Source organism: Serinus canaria, chromosome Z (assembly GCF_022539315.1).
Source record: "Serinus canaria isolate serCan28SL12 chromosome Z, serCan2020, whole genome shotgun sequence".
Lineage (NCBI taxonomy): Eukaryota > Metazoa > Chordata > Aves > Passeriformes > Fringillidae > Serinus > Serinus canaria.
In genome coordinates this window covers 40,698,011-40,722,695 of record NC_066343.1, presented here as the reverse complement: position 1 = coordinate 40,722,695, position 24,685 = coordinate 40,698,011, and the positions used below count along the sequence as shown (strand labels likewise).

The following is a 24,685-nucleotide window of genomic DNA, read 5'->3' as shown; positions in this document are numbered from 1 at the left end:
TAAGACATATGCTCTGTTTTTACTGGCAAAAGGCTGTGCTCTACAGTGCTTAAACATAAAAGCATTTTTCTATCTTTGAAATATACTAATTGCTATGATGCTGCCTCACTGACTGTATTAGTTTGTGGGCTGACTGGCAATTACAGAGGAGGCCAGGGGTACCCCTGTGGTTATGGTCACCTAACAGTTTCCCTTATAAAAAATACTTGCATTTCTTAATTTTTTTTTTTTTTTTAATGAAAGGAACCAGCTGTTCCTTTAATTTAAAAAAAAAGGGAGAGTGTTCCAGTGAGAACCCCCAGCCCCTTTGGCGCAGTGGTAGTGAAGAGGGAAGGCAGAGGGAAGAAAGGTGATGTGTACCTTTGCAGTGAGAAGTTCCCCTCCTGCCTGGCACCACTGCTCTTTAGGTTGTCCAGTGTAGCTAGAAATATGAGACAGGTATAAGGCTCCTTCTGAGCAATCAGGGCTTACTGTCTACCAAGCAAGACAAGCTGTGTCTCCATTTTGTATATAGCTTTTGCACCATTTTGTACAGTGAGATTTGCTGTCCTTCTAGGGGCAAAAAAGAAGTGCTGAGATCATTCAGCACAGGAAAAAACCCATTAATTAGCAGATAGGTTTCAGAGAGAAGTATTGCTTTGCTGGGATGCCCAGGCTTTACAGCATTTGTGTAAACTTGATCCTGCCCTATTGTGTATGTGCATTGTGGTGCAGGTTTTAGTTATACACTTGCTGATCTCATTACCAGTTTTCCTAGAGGAGCTCTTTCATTGCACAAAACCGACATTAGGAAAGTGGAATTAAGACTGCAGAGCTGATTGTAAAGCTGGTTTAAAAGTGTTTGGCTGCTTGTCTCAGTTAAGGAAATAACTTCAAACATAAGGATTCAGGCATGTGAAATAATTGCCATTGTAAGCTCCTTAAGATTCTGATTTTGATTTATGTTTCAAAATGTGAAGGGGCTGCTTACACAAGTCAATCACACTGAATACCATAGACTTGCTGAATTAAAACTGGTGAAAAAAATTCAGCATCAAGGCTCTCAGACATAGAAAATTCAGAATTATCAATTTGGTCTTACTTTTTTTTTCTTTGTTTGATGGATAATTGTAGTGCACTATTTATGGATGTAATAGAGAATTGGGCTTATCAAAAATGTGAGTCTGTTTGTGAACAGTGCAATTAAAATTGTTAGAAAAGTTACCTTTGTGGTCTGCAAATTGTGTACATCTAGTCACTGACTTTCAGAAAACCTGCTCAGCCACAAGGTGCAGCGGGAGCAGAACAAAGATGATAATGTGAAACCCGGGCTATATAAACTGCTGCTTGTGTTAGCTAGCAGGTGACAAAAGTGTATCTGGAAGCCAAACCTATCTATAGTCAAGAATGCTGTTCTGTGTCAGAATTGAATGTTCAAGTTAAAAATAAATCTTTGTTTTAAAATGCAAAAATATGAATAGGTTTTAATAATACCTATTTGTCTTTCTTTTTTATCTGTGTCTTACAAGTTTTGTCTTGGTTCAATGTAATAGTTTTATAGTTCCAGTGGTACCTAGTGGAAGATGTCTCTGCCTATGGCAGGGGGAATGGAACTCGATGAACTTTAAAGTCTCCTCCAGCCCACTCTATTCTGTGATTCTACTTCAAGTACTTCTCTGAATTTTTTCTTGTGATAACTGTCTTAGTGGTGGCACAAAATTTTTAGTTCAGTGTAGCAGAAATGTTTTTGGGCATAATGTCAAAAGCAGGTGTCCGCATTCCTTTTCTTTAAATAACAGTTTTTAAATATAACTGAAATATATAACAAATAATAAATAGAACTCTAAGAGTGATTTTTTGCCTGTATGGATAGGATTTCAACATAAAAATTGTCTTTCTTAGCCCCGGACTGGTACATAGCACTCTGGTATTGAACATGGTGGTGTTATGCTAAATATGCAAATGTCAGGCAAGTCAAACTTGAACTGGTCATACTAAACTTGAATTGGTCTCTTTATGGTTATGTAGTTGTATGGTATGCTCAATTGCCAACTTCAAATATTAAACGTGACAGTTACTGGAATATCGTGGGATTGGCTGAAGATTAATAATGAGATAAACATAGTGAGTTTTGAGTTCATTTTACTTCCATTCTCATTTTAAGTTGCCAAACTGTTCATGTCTCATGCTTCTTAGATTTCTCGCTTCTTTGTTCCATAGTTGGTTTGTTTTGCAAGTAAGAAGGAAAACATACCAAAATTCAGGATAAAGCCGATGGAGCTGAATATGAGATACAGCTGACAATTTTTTGTTGTAATTTCCTGCTCTCAGAAAATGTGTGAGGTGTACTCTTCTATGGAAAAATAGTACCAAACTGAAAATATGTAAAGAATCTTTCTGGAACTTCTTGTTAAGTTTTTGTGTTGTAAGGTGGTAGAGGGTGGTAGGGTGGTGACAGTCCTTCATGTGTTAGAAGGAAGTGGAGAACATAGTTTTGAGTGGTGATCTTCTAAGGTGGCCTCTCTTTTGGTCTATTTAAATAGCTTCTCTGCAGAATCACACACAGACAGGGTTTTTGACATTTGCTGCAAGAGATTCTAATTCTTCAAAGAAAAACTTTTCACTAGTGTGAAACTAGTTAGTTTGGGATGCGAAACAGTGGCAATAGAACATGTGCTTTTCTTTTTTCCTGCGTTTGCTTAAAGAACCTTGTCAGAACATCTCACAATTGAGCAGAAGTAAAATTCTTCGTGTTATAAAGAATCTGCATAACAGTAAGCCCTGCTGCTAGATTTTGTTTGGTATGTATTACTTACTGTGTGCATATTCTGTATGACTACAGATAGCATTTAATTTTTAAAAATGCTGGTCTCTATCTAAAGTATAGTAAGCCTCTTTTATGTTACTCTGTCTGCTTATGAATGCAGCTTGGCCGTTTGGAGACTTTGCAAATGAGGAAAACGCCCTCTGACCCCATTCTAGCTTACCCAGAAAGAAGTGATTGCCCTAGGACTGAGTAGCCAGTGAGGGAGCAGCACCCTAGAGAGGGCAGGACGAAGCTGCTGCTGAGACATGACCTGTGTTTCAGTTACAGGTGTAGCCCATGGTGCACATACACTACAGCAAAAGGGTGAGCAAACAGGATCTCATCCCCTTGTCTTTTCTGACTTTGAACCCTTAACCAACAAGTCAGAGCAATGCCAGTGCATGTTTCTCTGGAAATACTTAAAAAAAAATACTGTGGTACTTGTTGGCAGTGACAGTAAATGCTTTTGAAATTTACCACTGACCATTTTAAAACCAGGAACAACAGCAAAAAGGTATAGCTTGGGTCTGTTGTGTTCTCAAGGCATTTGGTTTCCTCAGAACTCAGGAGTGGCCTTGGGGTTACAGCAACATGCTCAGTTGTGGATGAGGGAGGAGCAGGTAACCTGCTAAACTGGCGCAGTGGTGAGATCCTTGTAGAGGGTGGTAGAACGCTTGCTTGATGGTGCACAGACCACAGACCTGACAAAGTCAGGGTTACAGGATGTTACTGACAGTTGCTCCGTGGCTGAAGCTGTCATTTACCATGTTAACTTGACAGTATTATTTAAAATTATTCATGAGGCAAGCTTGAGTGAGCTTTTAGCTGGGGGTTGAGGAAGAGAAAGCATTTTGATTACACTTTTTCTTTCTCAATTCTCTTTGCTTCTTGCCAGGAGATGTGGATCTTCATTTTTGCACATTCCTTATAGTGAGATAGACAATAGGAGTTCTAGATTAAAATATTTGGATATCTGGTTAATCTCTCTTTCTCAGTAATTTATATGTGCTGGTAACTAATTTCTTCTCTTTATCATGCCATTCAAATGTTACTTGTTAGAACCAGTGGGAAAATAGAGAAATCTTTGAGCAAAGTTTTTATCTTGAATAGCCACTTTTCTCCTTTTCTACCCTTTTTTTGGGGGTGAATAAGAAGTTCTCAGCCATGCTTCATATCTGAAATCATTCTTGACTTCTTTTTGATGACACAGTGCCCTTTTCCAATTACACTTTCCTATTAATAAGTGCAAGGGAGACAAAATACTAGTGCTGCGTTTTCACCTGTCTGCCTTGAGAGATCCTGTGCTGGGTTTGAAGTGGGCTAGCCACCATCTTGCCACTTGGCAGCCAAGAAGCCAGTGGCAGCATGGACTCCATGCAGGCATTTGAGTCCACAGCTGAGCCAAACTGTGTTGTGGTTTTGGTTGAGAGGGATGTGAATCTCCACTGGATTTTTATAGTGCCTGCAGGAGGCAGAAGTTCAGTACTCGTCCTTCATGAAGTACTGGATCTGCAGAGAAAAGTCAGTGTTGCTGTTTGTTCTGTTTTTTGCTCTAGATACCTGCTGATTCTTATCCAGGGGCTTGCTTGCCTCAGATCCAGGGAAGAGGCCGTTTTTAATTCAAGACATGTAACAAATTACTGGCTTGGGTTTCTCCAGCTGTGAGTTGGTGAGCTCTGCAGCCCTTTGCAACATTTCTATCTCTTGCTGAAGTGGTAGTGATATGTACATTATGGGGCGTGATCTAAGATTTAGTTACTTAACATCCATTATTAGGTGAGAGATTCTAGAGAATCGCTGAATATTGAATGAAGATGTGTTTGCTGAGGAAGGAAGAGGACTTCTTCCAAACCCATGTTCGCTGTGTAACAAGGTCCAGCAGTACCTTAACTGCTTTGGAGTCTCCTTTGTCCTTATGCTCCAGAGGTTACCAGGAGATATAGCACCACAGATACTTGAGCTGTCCTCCTGTCTGCTGTTCTGTTAATTGTATTTGGAGATCAAAGTTAGAAATAGCAGAGTCAGGTCATTGTGATAACATTTGGAGAAAGAAAGAAAAGGGCGTAAGACCAAACCAGGCCAAAACACTTACACTTTTCCATTTGAGGGAGAAGGCAAAGAAAAGGGAATGTTTGGAGGAAGCTGTTTAATTGGTTTTCTTCTCACATCTCCTACTTCCCTGCAGTGCCATTCACTCTGTATGAAAACCATCCACTTTCTTAGTGCCCTCTTTCAAAGATGGCACTGTGCTGATGCGTAAAAGAGATTCAGCTACAACACTACTAATGTTGGGTTTCTGTAATTTTGTAGAGCGTGTGACTAGATACAAAGTAGGTGCCTCTTCTTGAAATACACATCCGCAGTCTTGAATAACACAAGGTTTGAAAGTCTTTGGGCATAAAACACTCCCTGTAAGCTTGTCTCAGTGTGTTAACAAAGGATAGATTGTCTATTCTTATACTCAATTTGACCAGTAGACTTTCTGTCCTGATTGCAGAAGGCTGTTGCAGTCTGAACATGTTGCTTATTTACAGTTTTTATCAATACTTTCTGATTTCTGCTGGAAAGATGTATGTTTTCTTTCTGTCTCTCCTAAATATCTAAAACAACAGCAAAATCAAGCATTGATGAGGCTTTCCTGCTTATTTGCTGTATTAAATATCCTTGGCAACTTCATCCAAATGTCAAGGGACTTTTTATGTCAGAGTTATTTTTTATGTATTTATTCTTGAAAAGCAAATTGTGTATAAGCTCTTGGTTTAATTAATTCAAGAGTGATACCCTGATTCCTTTGCATCTCCCTGCTTTAAGTCTTTTCTAGAGGTGGAAAACAAAGCTAATAATGTGTCTTGAATGTGAAGAACATAAATAGAACATTTTCCATTGGTGTCTACAAGGCAGTTAGTTTTCTTACCCCGACAAAGTTCCCTGGTTTATCTCCATAGACTAGTGACACCGAAAAATTCATCCTGTTTCAGTTGTTGGCGGCATAAGAAAAAGTCTTACAATTGTGTGCCTGTGACATCCTAGAAATTTCTGCGGCATGGTTTCTTTCTGACATTTTTTCTAAAACCACAATCTACCAAGGATGAAAGTTGTTCTTGTTCTTGGGTTTGATCATGTATATAGAGATGTAAAAAGCAACGCCACAAGACTGTACAAGAAGAGGATCCCCATGAGCATACATGTGGTTGCTTTTTTCTTTCTGAGGTTATAGGTTTCTGTTTGAGGATGAGTTTTCAAACATGTATACAAGATGCTTTTAAAACTAATATTAGCAGCCTTGCTATTATACACCTTAAGAACCTTCATCCATGAAAAAACATGAGACTTGACTTTGCAGATACAAATGTCTAGCTTCTTTGCATATGCAACATTTTTTTTCAAATATTTTTTCAGTCAAATGGACAGAGAGGCCTTATGAATGTAGGAATTATCTTTTGTTCTTTGTTTAGTTGCTGTTGGCTCTATTTTTGTGCTTGGAACTCAGGTGTGTATTATGTCTGAAGCCTTGATTTTTTTAACATCTCTTTGTGTAGGTGAAAGAATCCTGAGGTAATCCTAGTTTACGCATTTTGAAAGAAAAAATGCAGCTGTAAGTATGCACTGCATTAAGGGTCAAGAGGGTTTTTTTCAAGCCTGTGACAGACCTGAAAATCTGTAGACACAGGAAATGCCTCTCTGTATTATTGTAAAGCAAGGCAGAAAGCTCTCAGGTGGATGAGATGCAGCTGCCAGGATCTGGGGCTTGGAGGGAAGCTGGTGCAAGTTTCTGGACTATGCTGTCGAGGGATTCCTGTGAGACCTTGGATAAGCTACTTTGACTGCTCTCTGCAGCAAGATGGGAGCAGTGGTGTGGGCGCTCTTGCACCACTGGGCTGCAGGACAAGGGCAGACAAGTGCTTCATGTGTGTGGTGTGAGTGACTCAGCATGGTACCAAAGATATCTAGCACACACGGAGGGTACTTCATAGGGGAGTGTTGAAGTTGCAGGAGTTTCAAATCTCTCATTGCTTGAAGTCACCAAAGTTGGTGCTGTCAGGACATGTTGCCTTGGCTTAGTAGTTTCAGAATCACTTTTCAAAGAATGGCACCTAATGTTTGTACCAAAGTAGAAGCATAGTGTGGATTTTTCTTGAGCTGCAGAAGGTAGGACTCTTGATTCATCTCAGTTCAGCTGTTTTTTTTCTCTACTAGCAAGACCCATGTTTCTTCTGTACCAGGAAATGACTGATATACCCAGCAGGAAACACTCTGGTTTGTGAGAGATTCTTAATGGTCCACTAAAGCTGAAACAGAAGAGGTGCATTCTGTGCTGTCCCCCTTGGAAAGAATCTGGTCAGCTGGATGACTTGTACTGGGTTACAGTCCCTGCCCAAAATCTATTTACATGATTTAGCCTGTGGTGTTTTTTCATGTACATTGGTTCTAAGCAGAGACTGGAAAAGAGACTTTTCTTCTCCAGGGGAGGAACTGGGTATATTTCCATGTTTCACAGAAACCAGACAGGGAAAGAGAACTAAAGAAAGAGTATAAGTTATGTATAAATTGGTCTGACTAAGCTCTTTAACCACTATGCTCTTACACAGAAGTCTGTCTGATCTCCACTCTTTTTTTTCATGTGTTGCTGCTGTATTTTATGTCTGAATAAAATGCTAGCGAAGATTCTCCGCTGTCTGGGGAACATGTCTGGAGAAGCACTGAGTTGTGGGAGTTGCAGGGACAAGGTTTTTGCAGGGCTGAGTTGTGAGCCGTGTGACAAAGAACTCGAAAATTATTAAGCCAGAAAATTGCAGGGTTAGTTGCCAAATTAAATGCCAAAAAGCAGGGTTAGTGGGTAGCTGCAGTGCTGAAGGTGGAAACTGGTATGCACTTTTGGTGACTTCATAACTGTGTTGTTCTTGAGAGGTGGAACTAGGGGCTGAAGACTGTAGTTTGGGATTTTTCTGGTAATGTGCTCTTTTTTTTTTAGGATGCAAAGCTACATTTACATAGCTGTAAGTAAGGGTAGAAGCCCCCATGTGCTTAGGTACTCTAGAAAATCCTCTTGAGTATTCTGTAATTCTGCAGAATTACATGTCTAGTGTGTTAAGAAATTTTTTAAAATCCCATTACATATCTTCTGGAGACTTCACCTGTGGCTTTCACTGCTTCAGATCTCTGTCTGGGAAGTGGAAGTAATATTGTTTCCTGAAGCATTGCCCTTACCACAGGGGATTGTTTGGAGAGCAGAGTGTTAAGAAACAGAAGGTGAGATGCTATTACATGGGAGTCACTTAGAAGTGGCTGTGTTTATCTAATAGAGTGGTATGCTTGGGGCAGAGTGCTCTTTCCCAAGACAGTTTTGTCCTCCTTTTTCCCATGTGAATTCTGCTATCTTCTGTTCCGGCTGCAATTAACAGGTTCCAGTAATGTATCTTTCAGTGGTAGTGCAGTCAGTGCTTTGGTTTGTATTGAGGAAGTTTGCCTGTGGTAGTCCACCTCTCAGCCTCTCTTCTCCATTTGGACAATGGGGTTTTTTATCAGGGTGGGATGTTTTGGGGAAAACCAAAACAAAATTTCTTACCTTGTGGTAGTATTCATGCGCCCTGTGCGCCCAAGCCTTTAACTTGCGTGTGTAGCCTCGCAGGAGTGGTTGCAGCACCATAGGATCTTGGTTCTCTGGTACAAACAATTACATTGTAAAGTGACGGATAACAGGGAGTTTGATACACTTTCCTGGGCTGGGTGGTTCTATGTGGAGCTGTGCGGAATTAGTCTGAGGCACGATCTTGGTGTAGCTCTCAAATAGATAGTTTCCCAGTCTTTTTTTAACCATGATTGTATTTTTACCTGCCCACTAGACATTCCTCAAGGCTCTTACTTGATTTATTTATTGCAGAGGTTGAAGGAAGAAAGGTGATGACAATGAGAGATGTCAAAAGATTAGGCAAACCAGCTTCATATTCAGTACTGAGGATCACAGCTTTGACTGAATCATCACTCCTCAGTATATGAATACCTGACACAAGAGAAGCTGTAAATGTAATTTGAGCAAAAATGCAAGTTGAACTTCTGAAAAGAAGTACTAGTCTAAGGACTCTCTTCAATACAATATAAAAGAAAGGTTTGATATCTGGTTCTCTCTGCAACACTGCTCTGCTTTTCCACTTTGGTGAAGCAGTGGAATTCAGGTGGTAAAGCAGGTCACTTTCTGTATTCGAGCATCAGTTTGCTTCTACCTGTTGTGGTTACCCTTCCTCAGAAGGGAGTCAACTTTGGGTGCAGAACAGCTATGAATTTAACAAAACTATAAAATCTCTCAGTGTACAGTCTAGGTTAGTCAGTAGAGCTGGAGAAAGTCTTATTTACAACCATAACACAGGTTATGCAGTGGATATTGAGAGTAATTCTGTATTTCTTTAGACTGCAGAAAAATGACATCTATTTTGCATACTTTGTTTACAGATACAGAGTTAAAATAAAGTGATTTTTGGTGCATGTGGGTGGTATTTAAGCGTATGACTGAAATACACACAGGTGTGCTTGAACAGACTTGCTCAGGTCCTAATAACTGAAGACTTGGCAAGTTTTGACTGTACTGAGTATTTATCCAGCTCCTTGGGTTATTCTGTAGCTAGTTTAAAGCAACTTCAGTTTTGTGTTCAGGACCAGAAGTTACACTAGTGATGGTAAAAGTAATTGTATCCCTTCTTGGTGACATAAAAAAATAAATGTTTTCTCACTTCTCTTTCCCTTGCTTTCGCCCACACTTGGTGTGTTATAGTAGTGAAAATGGACTTATTTCAATATATAAATCAGTAATTCAAAACTGATTTCATTTTATATTGAAGTATATTATTTTCCAACTTATTCTCACGTCTTCACTGAAGCTCACACAAAAGAAGCACAGTCTGAGCTATCTGCTTGTCATCAAACATATTTTTCATCCTACTCCTCCCAGCATTTTCTGCTTCTTTTGTGAAAAACAGATAATGATTTTACACAAGCAGATTTGCAAACTGTTGGTAGGTAGTTCAGTGATTTTAAGTTTCCTTTCTTGTGTTTCTGGCAAATTTCAAATGCAAACAGAATAGCCCAACTAAGCCTCTAATTGTCATGGGAATCTGCTATTACAAAAAGGCGTAATTATCATAGTTTCTGCAAAACAAATTTTCATAAACCAGAATATATCCAACCTCTGTGTATTTTTGTGGGTAAAGTGTTAGGATTTGAATGAGTATTTTTCATGTAAATGCTTGCCTGAAACCTTTTTGATTAAAAGAGTGGCAAGATTACAGACCTAGCAAGCTAAATATGAAATTAACAAGCCCAGAGACTGCATTTTGGTAAACCATAGAATTATTCCATGTCAAAAAGCCAGAAATCCATTAAATCCACAACAGGCAGGGCATGCAAATGTGGTTTTGCTGTCTCTCATTCTGTCTGCTATGACTGAAAAAAACATACATTGTTTTGTGAGTGTGGTTTTTTCTTCACAGTTTTGACCACAGTATTTAATTTCTTCATTTGACCAGTACTGACTTGGTATGTCTGCCACTAATTTGCACTAGTTTATATTTATTTATTGTTTCGAATTCACTGTAAAGTTGGATAGTGGTGATTTGATTTACCAGATATCTAACAGGTGGCTCTAAAGGCTAGTTGAAACTTCAGGCTAAACCAATCATGATACTAACCTGAGAGGTGAAAAGATTAGGATATGATTGATACCAGTGTGACTTGGTGGCAGTGTAGTGGAGGAAGTGAAACAGGGTGCCTTACCTCACCCAGAGAACTACTGGTATCTCTATTATTATGAGCAGCTGCTGCATGGTCTACTCCCTTAACTGTGATTTTGTTTTCTGACTCAAAGGAGTGCTCAGAAAAAGTCTCACCTTGCAGATTTCGTGTGTCTAGGACTGAAGTCTTCTGTGCACTTTGAGGGCAGAAGATGGCAGTGGTAATGTGAGGGGTGATCCTGCATGTGGGTCAACCCTGTGGTAAGCTGGGCCTGGGATGGTGCATATATTTGAAAAAATGTAATTGTTTCATTTGGAAGTGGGCTCTGCTTCAGTGTGGGTAAATTCATTGCTTAGTTTATCACATGCCCGCAAACATCTTCTCACTAGAAGGATGGTGCAAGAAGGAGTAACTGGATTAAGGGCTGCATCTATGGATTAGGCATCTTCTCTGCCTAGTGCATCATCATTGGTGAGTGTGTAATCAATGTTTCTGGCCCAGACCTATATATAATAGAGGATCATCAGTGTGAAACTGGTACAACTTTGTGAAGGAATAGTCTTCTGACTAATGCCTCTATTAAAATTAACATGTTTAAGGAAAACTGCTTTAATCACATGGTTAATCTGTTTAGAGAGTTATTTACCCCCTATATTTGATGTGTTTACCCTGTTCTAGGTGCTCTTATTAGAGTTTATAGGTGTAGTGTCATGAAAAGCACGTTTAACATGTGGTCTGTCTTGAGTATTTGTCTGGAATTAATCCAGTTCATAGCTCTTCACAAAGGGTGGTCCTACAGAAGTTACACACTGGAAAATGTTTCATGAAATCCAAATTTCCTAACCAGATAGTTCTTCTTGCTCTAGTCCTCCTGTTCTGCTTTTTATGGCATTGCCTTAAACTTTGCTTTTCTACAAAAAGTTATTTTATGTTGAAATCCCTTTTGGATGAAGAGTGTGTGAAAACTTCAATAATGCTGATGTAATTTAAAGATAAATGCCATTAGGTGTTGCTTGACTCAGATTCTGTCTTTTCTGGTAGGAGTTTTACTAGTGAAATGCAATTCAAATTAATTGAACATCAAGACGTACTTAGTGTATCCAGCTGTCTTGGAAGAGGGAATTTTTGGGAACATATTAAGCATGCATGTCTTACAAATGTCTTAGCATTTGCTTTGCAAATATGTCTTCTTAGGAAGGCTGAAAAGAGAATTGTAAACTACCTAATTATTTTAGAGGTATTTCTCTAGTGAAACTACCACTTGTTAGGTATTCACATGTTAAAGGCTTAAAAGACTTATTCTTTCATTGTCCTTCACTTAGGAGGAAAAATAGCAAGAAATCCTAATTGCAGAAATGCTGAAATCGGAATAGTTATTTTCAGCAGAGGTAGTTGTGATGAACAGTCCTTAAAATTATGAGCAATGACAATTCATAGCAATATTTTCTTCTTGATAGAATTTGGAAATACGGTCTTTTTTTTGTTGTTGTTCCTCTTCAGAAAGCAGTATTCTGCTGCATCAGGAATCCCCTCCTGTTGAGCTGGTTGCTGCAGCAAGTCTTTTACTTAAAAAATGCAAATAGGAATCAGGATCATCTGAGTGTGAGATAGTACTGAGATGTGTCAAGTATGGAAGGTCCAGTCTTGCTGGCTATTCTGCTCAGCTCCCCCACTCCGTGGCACCATCCCTTGTACCCTTAAGGCATCATAAGGGCCCCAGAGAAAGGAAACTGGGTGTGTAAGTTCCTACTGACAAGCTGCCATGACCTGCAGGGTACTGAAGTTTTTAGCTGGTGCTTCTGTAGGTTTGTGGCATTGCCATCTCAAGTATGAGGAAATCATGAGCCAGTGCCTGAAGCTGAAAGTTGTGTTTAAATTTGGAGTGAAAGGAAATGTGTCCCACATATATATTCATAGTATTTTAGTAAACTTTCACTTGTAGTATGTTGTTTAACAAACAAAAACTCCTTAGATCAGAAAGGGAGATAGGTGTCTTTAATGTATTCTGCTTCTCAGATGAGCACTCTATTCCAGCAACTGGAATTTGTTAGAGTATGAATCATTTCTTTATCTTGAGAAAGAATTATTAGCAGGTATCATACTTCAGTTGGTTTGAAGTGTGAGAGAGTAACACCTTATTTGAGTTTCTGTCTTCATAAAGATTCAAAATCGAAATTTGAAAATACCATTGCTGCAGAATCCACTGCACTGATTTTTCATCTCTTTCAGGGATGTTAAAATTGTGCTGTTCTGTATTGGCTTAAAAGGGGCAATATTTTTGTCTATTGTTTCAAATACTAAAATCTGTTGTGTTAATCTAAAGAAATTTTATCTGAGTATTACTCATTTTCATGGTAATGGCTATGAGTTAAAATGTTGTTTCCTTTAAATAAAAACCTTCTATCTTTTCATTTTTGAGCTAATTGACTGCTGTTTGTGATGCATTGAGAAATTGCTGGGTAGGAAGAAATGGGTAATTGAAGGTAACACACAGCTAAGTTTCCAAGCACTCTGAGAATTTTTATAAATGGAATTAACAAGTCTACCAAATAGATCAGTGTTTATTCTTAATATTTTGTTTTCTGGAAGCAAACACAATAGAGTGTGACTATCAATGAATCAGACAAATTGTGGACTTCACCTTTCCTAAACTGAAGGGCTGAGGCAGGCAGAGGAAACCAAAGGTGGAAGAGAAATAGTAGTCTTGTTCCTGATGCAGAAGGACTGTCTCCTGGCTTCCAGATGAGTTTGGAAGAAAATAAACTTGAGTTCAGCAGTCACATTTTATTTCTTGCTTTTATGGGTGACTTCTGATTGCCGCTTTTATCAGTTTATTGATTGGTTTTACGTAGTTCATTAAAACCTGTAAGAACACAATACTTGCTGGAGAAGCTTAATTTTCTTTCTTTGTAGACTGTTGTATGTTGCCACTGGTTGCAGGGCTTTCTGCACATATCAGGACTGTAAAGTGTAAGTTTTTTAGGTGTGACTAGAAATCTGTCACAATTTTTGCAGTTCTCAACTCTGGTAGCATGTTCTTTTCTAAGTGATTACCATTTGAAGCATGCTGCTCCAGAGTAAGCAGTGTAGCCATAATATAGAGAGTGGATGCAAGATAACAGGTACCTATAGCTATTTCTGAGTCTTCCTTTTTATATATTTGCAGACGAAAATGAATTTCTGGCAAGGGTCAGAAGTGGACGTTGACGGTTCCATTTTGTAGTGGGAAAATTACTGCAGTGTTTATGGTAACATTATTTTTTTTTAAATCAGAACCCTCTTTTGTGAGCACAAAATATGTACATTTTAAAAGCATGGTTTCTTTTAAATTAAAATGCTACATATTTTCACCTTTTCCATGAAATCTTACCCCCTTAATATTCTTTCAAAGCAGTTAAGCCCCCCACCTCAAGTTAAACACAGACCGACAGAGAACAGGTTTTTGCTCTCTCAATCTTTTCTTGTCTTTGTTTAATTTTTTATGATATAGCATTAAAACTACTGATCTGCAGTATTCCTTTCTGACTAGTTTTCCTGTCTCCCCTGTGAAACAAAGTGTAAAAACACTTGTGATGCAAATAAATACATAGGAGACTTTTCTTCCCCTAACTAAATTAAAACTGTGCATGTTGCTGCAAGGACAGGCTCAGACTGGCTTGTGCCATTTCCAGCAGGTGCAGAATTGTGGTCAGACTTTGGCAGGGAATGAGAGGGCAGAAACTGAGTAGTAAGATTGTGCATGTGCTATTGTCTTTCAGCAGTTACAGGAAAGATTAAAATGGGAAATCCTGAACTAATTGCAGCTAGGGAACAGATGCAAAATACTGAACTTGGAGCTGAAACTGCCTTAGTGTGGTGCCATAAGTCTGTAAGTTTAAAACTTTTTTTTTCCTGTATATTATTTAACTGTGAAGTCACAGTTTAAAAATTGCTAGAGAGTGATGGAAAGTTTTCATCCCTATGTAATGAAGACATGTTTCACAAAAAAAGTATTGCTGTGAAGTGCTGAGGATTGCTTGCAGGTGAAGGCATAGTACCTTAAAGAGGACTTCAAAGCTCTGCTGACAGAAACAGCATTTCCTGTGGCAGTGTCCTTTTACTCATTTCTGTCTGATTTTTCAGCAAGTGTTTCCTGCTGCCTTTGAGGAAGGGAAATTGAAGCCAGTCTTTGTCATTTCAAGTTCCACTTGCAGCCCTTTTTTGGATGCTCTGCAGGTATATTTATCGGGGTAGGGCAGGATGCAGCTTCATGGCTGCCTGAGCAACTGAAGAACTTTGGTAATCTCCAGGCTGTTCATTTCTGTTTCTTTACTTGCTGGTGTAACTTGATTTTAACAAAATACCATCAACTTCATCAGGTGCCAGGCTTGATGCATGTTTATATGTCACCCTACTTGACTTGCTTTTTATTGTCTTAATCATGAATGATTCAGGATGTATTCTTTCGTGCTCAGTTCAGCTCCATGTGATTCTTGAGACGCTAAATAAAATCTGTGTCTTATCAATTCACTTCAGCAGCCCACAGAGCAGTATGTACATTAGAAAATTGATTTTGAGAAGTCTTCCACTCCAGTTTATTGCTTATGCTGCTGTTTGTAGTATTTTTTTTGCAAAATAGGCAAATAAATTAACTTAGGAAACACTAAATAACTTGCAACGGGATAGTTACATCCCTTTATGAGCTTTGCTGGGATGTGTGTAAAAAAAGTTGGTAGGAAAGTGAGGTGCAGAATGGTACTTGTGGTTATTTGGCAGTCTGGTGGTGGTGGTTTAGCAATACGTGCATTGCTAAAATTGTTTCTCCTAAACATCAGCAATTGGCTTGGTGAAAAAGATCTTTTTTATTTAGTGTCCTTTTTACCACAGAAGGTAAGAAGGTCTTTTCCCTCCACTTGCTTTCACTACAAGGGTAGGCTTTTTGTGTCTTGGTTTCCAAACACCATTCCTTTAGGGCTGAAGAGAAATTTCATATTCAAGGCTTGTAGTATTTCCTCCAGTTCTGTAGAACTGGAGTAAGCATTTCCAGACAAAAGTCTGTGATTAAAACAAAACACATTCTTCTTTATGAATGAAGAGTTAATTTTCTGTGAAATACTAAGATTAGCTTTTTTGCTTGCTTTATTCAGAATCATGATATGTTTCATACAGTGTAATAACGTTTTTTTGTTCTCACTAATTTGTGAAATGCTTGTTTAGGGTGTGTGCATGTGTTCTTGGTAAGCACTTAATAAACTAGATTGATCTTTTTGGCAAAGGCTGCATTGTGTAGAACAAATTAAACCTGAAATAACAGTTGTTGCAGATTATTTTTCTGAAAGCGTAATTGCATATATTCTTCTTCCTACTGGCTGCTGAAATGGGTTTCCCAATAATGTTTTATTATTCTGGTTTATTTCAACAATACATATATATAGTAGTTTTGTTTCCATTCCACTGACAAACCTAGAGCCTCCAGTGGTAATTCTTTACCAGCAATTTTTTATAATTGTAATAACCATGGAACTTTGTGAAATATAGTGGAAATATTTTACCAAAGTTTATGTGCTATAAATAAAATCCCAATTTTCTTTTTTCCACGGGATCATTTTTGGGTTGTTTTTTTTCCCCAGGAAAAAGGGAGTGCAAATAGATATTTTTGAGCAATGAATTTATTCTGAACTCTCTATCTGTTAGAACATTTCTGAATGCTTTAATATCTGGAGTTTATATGACTCTTGCTTCTTTTTTAATCTCCATCAGTGCTAAGAATTGGGACATATGCTAAAATGCTAATTAAGGCATGTGAACATATTTAACTGAGTGCTTATGCCCTGTTTCAGCTGTGTGTGTCAAGTGTAAATTGACTTAAACCACTATGTTGCCATCCTGAAAGGGGTTTAGGATTCTAATGGTCCATCAAATGCTCCTCTTTTCCTACAGCTGATAGCTGTGGAGCCATGGTTGTGCTCCAAGGACCAGCTTTACTGGGTCACCTCAAGTGGCCTAAGGTATAGTCTCTACAGCCTTTGAACATTTTTCAGAACTCTTTATAGGCACTTGTGAACTTAAGGTGTCAGGTTTTTGGGTGTATTTAGGAAATAAGTACCAATTAACTGTCAGGTCAAAAAGATTTCACTGTCTGAATCAGAAACGTAAGCTTTTGCTGTGGTGTTGAATCCCTGCAACAATCCCTGCCTCCCTAGACTGTTAACTGATATGGGTCTTCATAGCTTTACTGGGATCAGATTCAGTGATTTTATTGTCATCTCTTCACATGCAGAAAAAAAGAAAAAAGTTAACATTGTAGTTAATAAATATTTAATCCTTCTCTTTTAAAATGATGTCATGTAGGTGTCAATGAAAAGAGATCAAAATTCTTAAAACAGGTGTCTCCCAAAGGATGCAAACAATGCAAGCATGCATTACATAAGCAAAAAGGCTATTTGAGCACAAGCCTTTCCTTTCTGCCTTTCCTTCATCTTTTCTGGTCCCATGCTGGTGTGTTTTTATGCAAAACCAAGCATCTTTTGTGTTCAGGGAAGGGAGTAATAGAAGTGTCGGTGTTTGTTAACAGATTTGACAAACTGTGGCAGCAAAAGCTATCTTTTTTATATTTTGGCATGAACAGTCACCCTTTTATTGGGCCATTAATGCTATTTCAGAGCGTCACGCTGTATCCACAGGCAATAATTTAGCAGTTGTTTATCAGGAGCTTTCATAAAGCTTTGAATGGTATTATAACATTCAGTAACACTAACAACAGCATTTCAGAAAACGTGCCAGTTTACATGGGATATCCATGAATATAGTTGTTTGGGAATGCATGACCCACATAACCTATAAATGTAATTGGAATTTACAGTGCTGGCATAGGCTGATGGATAGCAGATTAGAGCCCTGATTAACCATGTGATTCACAGGCTGGGAATATATTGTCCTAAGAAAGATTCATTAGATGCAATCAGAATTTCAAGTGGTCAGATGAAATTCAAGTATGCTGTTTGCTTTCCTTCCCCCTCACCCCCCCACCTTGTGTTTTTCTTTTTAGGTTGCCCTTGTACTCATTTATTTATTTATTTTATTTCCAGAGCTGGAAAATACTACTTTGATGAATCTGTTCCTCACCCTAAAGCTGTCTGTCTGTTATTCATCAGAAAGCAGGTCGCAGTTCAGTGAGCAGAAGAAAAGATTTTAATAGAAGCTGTGCCAAGGGCTGTAATGCATCATTTTAGGGCCCTAATTACATTACAATGACAAATATCAATGGTGACAACAGCAATAACCTACATCCTTTAATGGCTGTGCTGGAAAAGGAGTTTGGGCACTGCGCCATCGGATTGGACTTGGTTTCAAAACACAGGCCATTAGAAGTGTGTGTGTCCACAGCGTTGCTGGCTGATAACTGCAGCCCAGTGGAAGGGCCTGTAAATAAATGAAGCCTCTCTAAAGCCTGGTCCTGTGGGAGAAAAGAGGTAAAACTAGATGACTGTGGAAGCAGCCATGTTAACAAGGCAACTTTGCCTTTCTGTGTGAGGAATTGGATGCCTGGTTTTATGAAATCATACTTTCTCCTTCCCTGGCAGTTAGACTGATCGTGAAAAACCCATTGACCTGACGCCTAACAGAAAAAATAAATCCTGAACTGCTCAAATGTAGGGTTGTAAAAATGTGCGTGAGTAGAAACATGAATTTGTGCTTTACCTTGTGTTGGAGTTTGTACCTTAGGCAAGAAAGAACGAGTTTCCAGGCTTCCTCCAGAGCTACTAGGAGTAGGTCTACTAAGATGCTAATCTATGCCATCAGTACCTGCACCTTCAAGCTTCAGGGCAGCATCTCAAGAAACCCACCCAACTAGCTTCTGGCAGCTAAGTCCTTTCCCGTTTATGTTTTGTGGCAGCCAGTCAAGCCTGTTGCTGTGGCATTATCTCCTGCAGTCAATTGACGAAACAGTTGAAGTATTGAGACAGAGTGTGCTTCATATTTACCGTGTGAAAATGTCTGGTGTGAGACTTTTCTTGGTACAGAACGTGTACCTTCCTATCATTTGTGCATGTACACAGTGTTTTCCTTTATGCTTTCCGACTGCATGTGGTCTCCAAAGGTAAGCAGTCTGTGTCTCAGTCATGCTGTGTCTCTGCAGTCTGCTGCTGCTCAGCTGGGCTGTTTCCTTGCTGCCTGAGTTTGGGGGATGATAACTGTATGCATAACCATGCAACTGGGGATGCTTTTTGTTAGGGTAAGTGAAGACTGTTTTAATAAGGAAAAAATGAACATAGCAAGGGTGTTTTGGCTTTGTTGTGATTGGCCTAGCAGAGAAATGCTGCTGAGGCATGTTTTGACATCACTTGAAGCTGTTTTAGCTATTTTTCTTCTCCATAGGCTGAGCTGCGTGCTGTCTCCATCAGCTCACTTCCCTGCATACAGCATGAAAGGACTCATTCTGCACTGCAGTGCAGGGATTGATATCAAGAGATTTATTGCTGTTGTGTAACCGTGCATATTCGGCCACCTGTTTTCAGTTACTTACAGCTTTTAAAAAACTCTTTTTAGTTGAACGTATTTCAGGTTCGGAATCTGCCAGAGGTGAATTTTTAGATAAATACTGAGCAAATATATTTCAGCCACATTAGCCAGAAGAGCAGTAAAAGGGAGACATAGTTCTGCTGAGGAGAGGGGAGAGAAGGGATCAAAATAAAAACATCATAACTGAAATAACTTGAAGTATCTATGCTTGAGCACCTTACTTGAGAAGAAATGCCTCAAAGTGAATTAAATAAAATTATTTTTGTTGACTAAGCTATATTCTAGCTGAACGGTAATTTAAGGGTTTGATGGGGAAGCCAGTGAAGTTTAACAGCCTGTGTTACCCAGGAGGTCAAATAAGACAATTGTAACAGTCCTTTCTGGCCTTAAAATCTATGAATCTACAAGCTTTTTAAAATTAGATGCTGAGCTCCTGCCTGGCACTTTGAGCTGGTTTTGTTCTCAGTTCCTTAGCAGTGCAGTAAAGGTATCTAGCTGATGTAACTGTGGTAGAAAAGGGGTTTTCCAAAGGCTACCCCTGGGAGCTGTACGGGGCAGGGTTGTGACAGGCCTTTTAAAGATGGGGAGGAGTTGTTTTGCAGCAGAAGAAACCATGATGTGGCTTTTTTTTTTTTTTTTTTTTTTTTTTTTTTACAAAGGCACGTGTTTATGTTAAATGGCAGGTCAGAGTGACTTCAGCTTACGCCAAGACATGGGCACTGGGGAATTTTCTGCTCATGTGGAAAAGCCTTGAAGAATAGAATGTGTAGTTTTCTCACTGGCTTTAGGGCACTCAGGAGATTTCTCAAAAAAAAAAAAAAAAAAAAAAAAAAAAAAAAAAAGGCAGTGTGGCTGGAACCCAAAATTTGGAAATGACTAGACTAATCGTGCTTGAAACTACTAAGAACAGGTACTTTACAGCTGTGCCTTATATTACAGTCTACATTTCCTTTATCAAATACTTTCATTCAAGTAATGCTGTATTGGATTGTGTAGCCTTTCTGGCTGAAGCTTAGGTGCATACAACTTGTCACTCCCTGTGCTGCTCTGTGTAACAAGTAGTTAATAAATTTCCTTGTCAACTAGTGTAGTGAATGCTGTCTGTTTAAAGGAATATTTAAGTTTTATATTATAGATGTATTTGAAATTTGTGGATAATTTAGATTTTTTCTGAACAGGTTATATTGTAAAGTATTGTATAAGGTACCTATGCTGCTGAATAAATAGAAAAGATGTGGTAAACAAATAAAAGAAAAATCATTAAAATGCATAAATTTAATGATATAAGGACTTGCATAAACAGAGAAGACCAGTGAGGAGATACAAGGACAGTTTAACATAGAAATAGCTATATAAAGAGTATATGGGAATCTAGGTGGGTTTCAGAGAAAGGGAGAAGTGTATTCCTAAAGAGCATGTAGTAAGTCGTGTGTATCACACAGTATGCACAAGGGGGCAGAGTTAGTTTCACATGTGCTCTTACCTCTTGCAAGCCATGTCTGCTGGTTACATAGCTCTCTAACTGTAATATTCCTTGAACTCAGATTTATTTTATACGAGCTTCTGACTTTTTACTGCTACTTGTGAGTCTTTCTGATCTACAGATTCTTTTCCAAGTGTTTGCTGCTTAAAAGACAGCACTGCAAAAAGGCTGGAAGGTTTGCTTTTAGAAGAAGGAATGCTAAATTTCATGTTAGTATGTCTTCATTCCATGATTCGTGACTTTGCAAGAGGAAAAGCATTCTCTCTGACTGTAAAATGAGGAACTGATCCTGGTTAGAGTTTAGTGTAAGAAAATTATGATTTATGGTAGGAAAGTCCATGTGGCTTTGAATATTCTGCTTCTGGAGCTGTAATTCTTGTATTATTTAAACAGATCTCCTCTGTCTCTATTGAGATTTTCAGATTAAATATAGAGAATTGATCTCTGACATGAAAATAAAACATCGTGTATTATTAATTTGTGGTTACAGTTGCCACATGAAAGTAACTACTACTATCCAGGAGAATAGATAACAGCAGAAGTGTATTACAAGACTGCAGTATTCCTTTCTGAAATATATGGTAGAATGATTATCAGTAAGATTGTATATTGCACTGCTAATGTTCTCATGATATGCCCTGTTACAAGTAAATGGTGTATTTGTTCCCTTTGCTTACAATGGCATTGCTCTTATTTGAAGTGATCCTTCCTTTTGCGTCATAAAGGGAGAGTTCAGTTTGATACACAGAATTTTGTATATCTTTTTTGTTACATCTCCTGAAGATTCTGTTCTTTGAATTCCTGTGACTGTGTAATCAAAATTAACTGCTCTTTGTATCAGTTAGAAATAGTGGTTTTAAGGAAAATATTTTAGCCAGAAATTACTAGCTTCCTAAGTACATTTGGATCCATGTGCAAACACTTTTGTTATTTTGAGAACATCTCTTGGCCAGAGAATGGCCAGAGTTGAAATAAAACCTCTTTAGGGTTCATGTGTGACAGTCGCATTTGAGAATTTATGTAATTGAACTTCTTTTTTCTTGTGACTTGCAGGCAGAAATTGTCAAGAGGCTGAATGCTATATGTGCACAAGTCATTCCCTTCCTGTCCCAAGAGGTAGGTAGTCATTTGTACTGCTTCTGATCCAAACGATTGCATCATTCTATCTATTACAAAAGTGGGACTTTGTGTTGAGACTGTTTCCTTATGGATCTCTTGGCACTTGTAGAAGACTTTCTGTTGTGCTGTTATCACTTTATCATCATTATCTTCAAGCCTATTGTAATGTCATTTAAATATATTTATGAAATGGAATGTATTGTAATGTCAAAGCCGAATTTTAGTTTAAATATTTTTCTTCAATGTACAATGTAGTTTCTCTTGCAGTTATGATTTTGTGGGTCTGAAATCAAAGACAGCTTGCAAAAATGCTAGAAAGGCATAATTTGTGCTCCATTGTTGGCAGTGAACATTAAAGTTCGGCAGAAACTTCTGTTTTGGTACATGAATAGTGATGTTCAACACAGCAGGCATAGAAACACAGTTTTTATGTTGGCTTTTTTCTCTCTGTATCCCTGATTACTTCCTACCTTAAATCCTTTTATGTTTTTATATATTTGGGGAATATAAACAGTAAATTTAAACTCTCTGTGAGCTAATTTCTCTAACCATTAATTTTCTCCAAATTATGATTTGCTAGTATTATTGTGAGTGCATTGTAGATAATTTAAAAGGCGCTGGGATTTAGGGGAGTAGATGGGAGCTAATGAGGAAGCTTCTGAGCAACTGGTGTGTGTGAAGTAAATAGGAAGTGTGGTTCATTGAAGGAAACCTTTGGTGCCCAATGGCCTCTGTTGTCCACCCCTCTGAAGGAAAGGGACTGGACACTGGGATCTGTCGGTGCAGGTTAGTGTGCATCAGTTTAGCACATGGTTTCATTTCAATACGATATGTAGTTGCACAGACAGAATTGGAAGGCGTATTTTTATGTATTGCATCTGTAAAACGTCATGCCTGAGAACACGATGTGACTTCCTCCTGGCTTTTCAGTTGTTACATAAAATGCCAGTGCTTTTCAAGCAAGCTGCTCAGCTGGCTGCAAATGAGAGGCTGTGTGCTCCATGCTGCTATTCAGCTAATGAGCTTTGTGAATGCCACACGTGTGTGTATCTGTGTGTATTTGAAACAAGAATTATGCCATCAGAGCTAGAACCTGACAGTGTTTGCGAGTGCCACTGTACTCTCTGCCTATTAAGATGGATTTGTGGAAACTAAAACAATGTGCAACGTTCTCGCTCCATTGCTGGAGGACCAGAATTCAAGTCCTTCACAGATCTAAAACAGGTAGCTGCTTTGTACTTTGACTGCTTCAGAGTCTCTATAGGGTGCAGTTACATGGTTTTATTTGCTGTTCAGAGATAGCATACCATATATAGACAGCGGGGAAGGAAGCTTTTCATGTGTCTTGACAGTGCAACTGCCAGTGACTTTTTTTTAAGGAAAATCTTGATGATTTTTTGACCTCTTCAAGTGAGAATACATATTTAAATCAGTATATATTGGCATACACTGATGTGTCAAAAGGGAACTGAGCTTCAGGTTTGAGTATACTAATAGTCTTCGTTTCTCTCTGATTTGTGTCTTTAAAAAGTTAATGTCTTAATGGAAGTCTCTTTATTTCATCATCCAGATTAATAGAGAATTGAATTGCTATATGCTTTTGCTGTTTATGCATTTTACATGCAGTCTAATTGTGGAATAGTGGCTGAAAAATGTGATCAGGCTTCTTTATATTGTGCCTGAGGGAAAAATGAACAAAATACAGTGGTTGCATGCACTGATGGCAACATTATTGCCTCATAATAGCGCCAGGTTAACTTGTCTTATTGCTTGTTAACTTTGTAAGGAATCAATGGCTTGTGATAACTCACTTAGAAGTAAGAAATTGTGGGCAAAATCACTAGAGATCTTGTGAAAAGGATGCATTTATAATACATCACCCTACTGTGTCCTACTGTCTGCTTTTTTCCTAGGGGCAGCCCAGTAAAGTATTCAGTAAATTCTCCAGGCCTCAGTCAGTTTTATTGTGCTGTGCATCATCTAAGCATGTATTTAAAACAAAGTTTCTAACCTGCCTAAACACACAGTCAACTGGTACCTTGTTTTTACATTTATTAGGCAGACTGTAAAAAACAGCACCAAGAAATACAAACTTCCCATTTTTGTAGGAAAGAGTGATTCTGTGGTCAAAAATGTGAAATGGACCTCAGGGGCAATGTGTGTTCAATTTCTGCTGTGGTTTTGGGCTTCCTATTCTGCAACAGTCATTTTCCACCTCTGTGTGATATGGCGAGACACCAGTGTGCTCAAGGTAGTTGCTATTGCATAAAATGAAATGGGTGTAGGTTGTGGTCATTCAGTTAATTTAGTTTTATCTGCTGCAGTTGGTAGATAGTTCAGTGTTCCCATGCTTGAATGACCTAGCCAGTGCAGTGCAATTAATTCTATGTCTATAGCCATAGACAGTGCCTCTGCTAATTGACAGTTCTCAACTGAAGTTGCCAGTTTTAAGTGGGTACGACGCTTTCACAACCCCGTGGCTTTCGAGTTAGGGCTAGTTCCTGTCTGCTCAAGGTGGTACGTGTGGCTGGTTGCAACCTTTGGCTGTTACTGTGGGCAAAGTGCTGAATGACCTCCAGTGTTGGATAGTGGCATTTCTTCACTGTGTCTGGAGATACATATCTCAGTCACCTTCTTTTCAGTAAATACTGTCTGTGTTTGTATTCGTGAAACACATACAAGCTGGCTGATGTACAGAAAATGCTGTAGTTGTGGCAACTTGGAGCTCGGCACTACTTGAAAAAGCTGCTTGAGAAGCCAGTGCTTCTCAAGCTTCCCTGTCAACTTACATGCCTCACTGTAAGCATTTTGGAAGGCTGAAGGAGGCTGTAATAAACTTTTTTGGGAGGGTCACTTTCCATTCCAACTGCCTGTGAACTAGCGAATGACAAGCTAGATGGATTATTTTTTAACAGGTATCTTCAGTTCCCTGTGCACATTAAGGTGGTCAGATATACCTCCTAGTGTAATAAAATGTAAAGCACTAGCATGCAAACATGTAAACATCAAAAGGAAATTCTGCTTGGAGTTTCAAACTTTCTGATATCAGTTGATGGTTTTTCTTATAAGAGGTT

At 38.6% G+C, this 24,685-nt stretch overlaps 1 protein-coding gene across 3 annotated transcripts in view; it reads left to right on the top strand.

The window, feature by feature from the left end:
- Window positions 1-24,685, top strand: part of LOC103823258 (TLE family member 4, transcriptional corepressor) — a 106,040-nt gene that overhangs the window by 10,107 nt on the left and 71,248 nt on the right. For all 3 annotated transcript variants that reach the window (XM_050987026.1, XM_050987025.1, XM_050987024.1), the window contains exon 5: window positions 21,546-21,608. In XM_050987026.1, coding sequence (XP_050842983.1) covers window positions 21,546-21,608 — 63 coding nt within the window. The remainder of the gene's footprint in view (window positions 1-21,545; window positions 21,609-24,685) is intronic.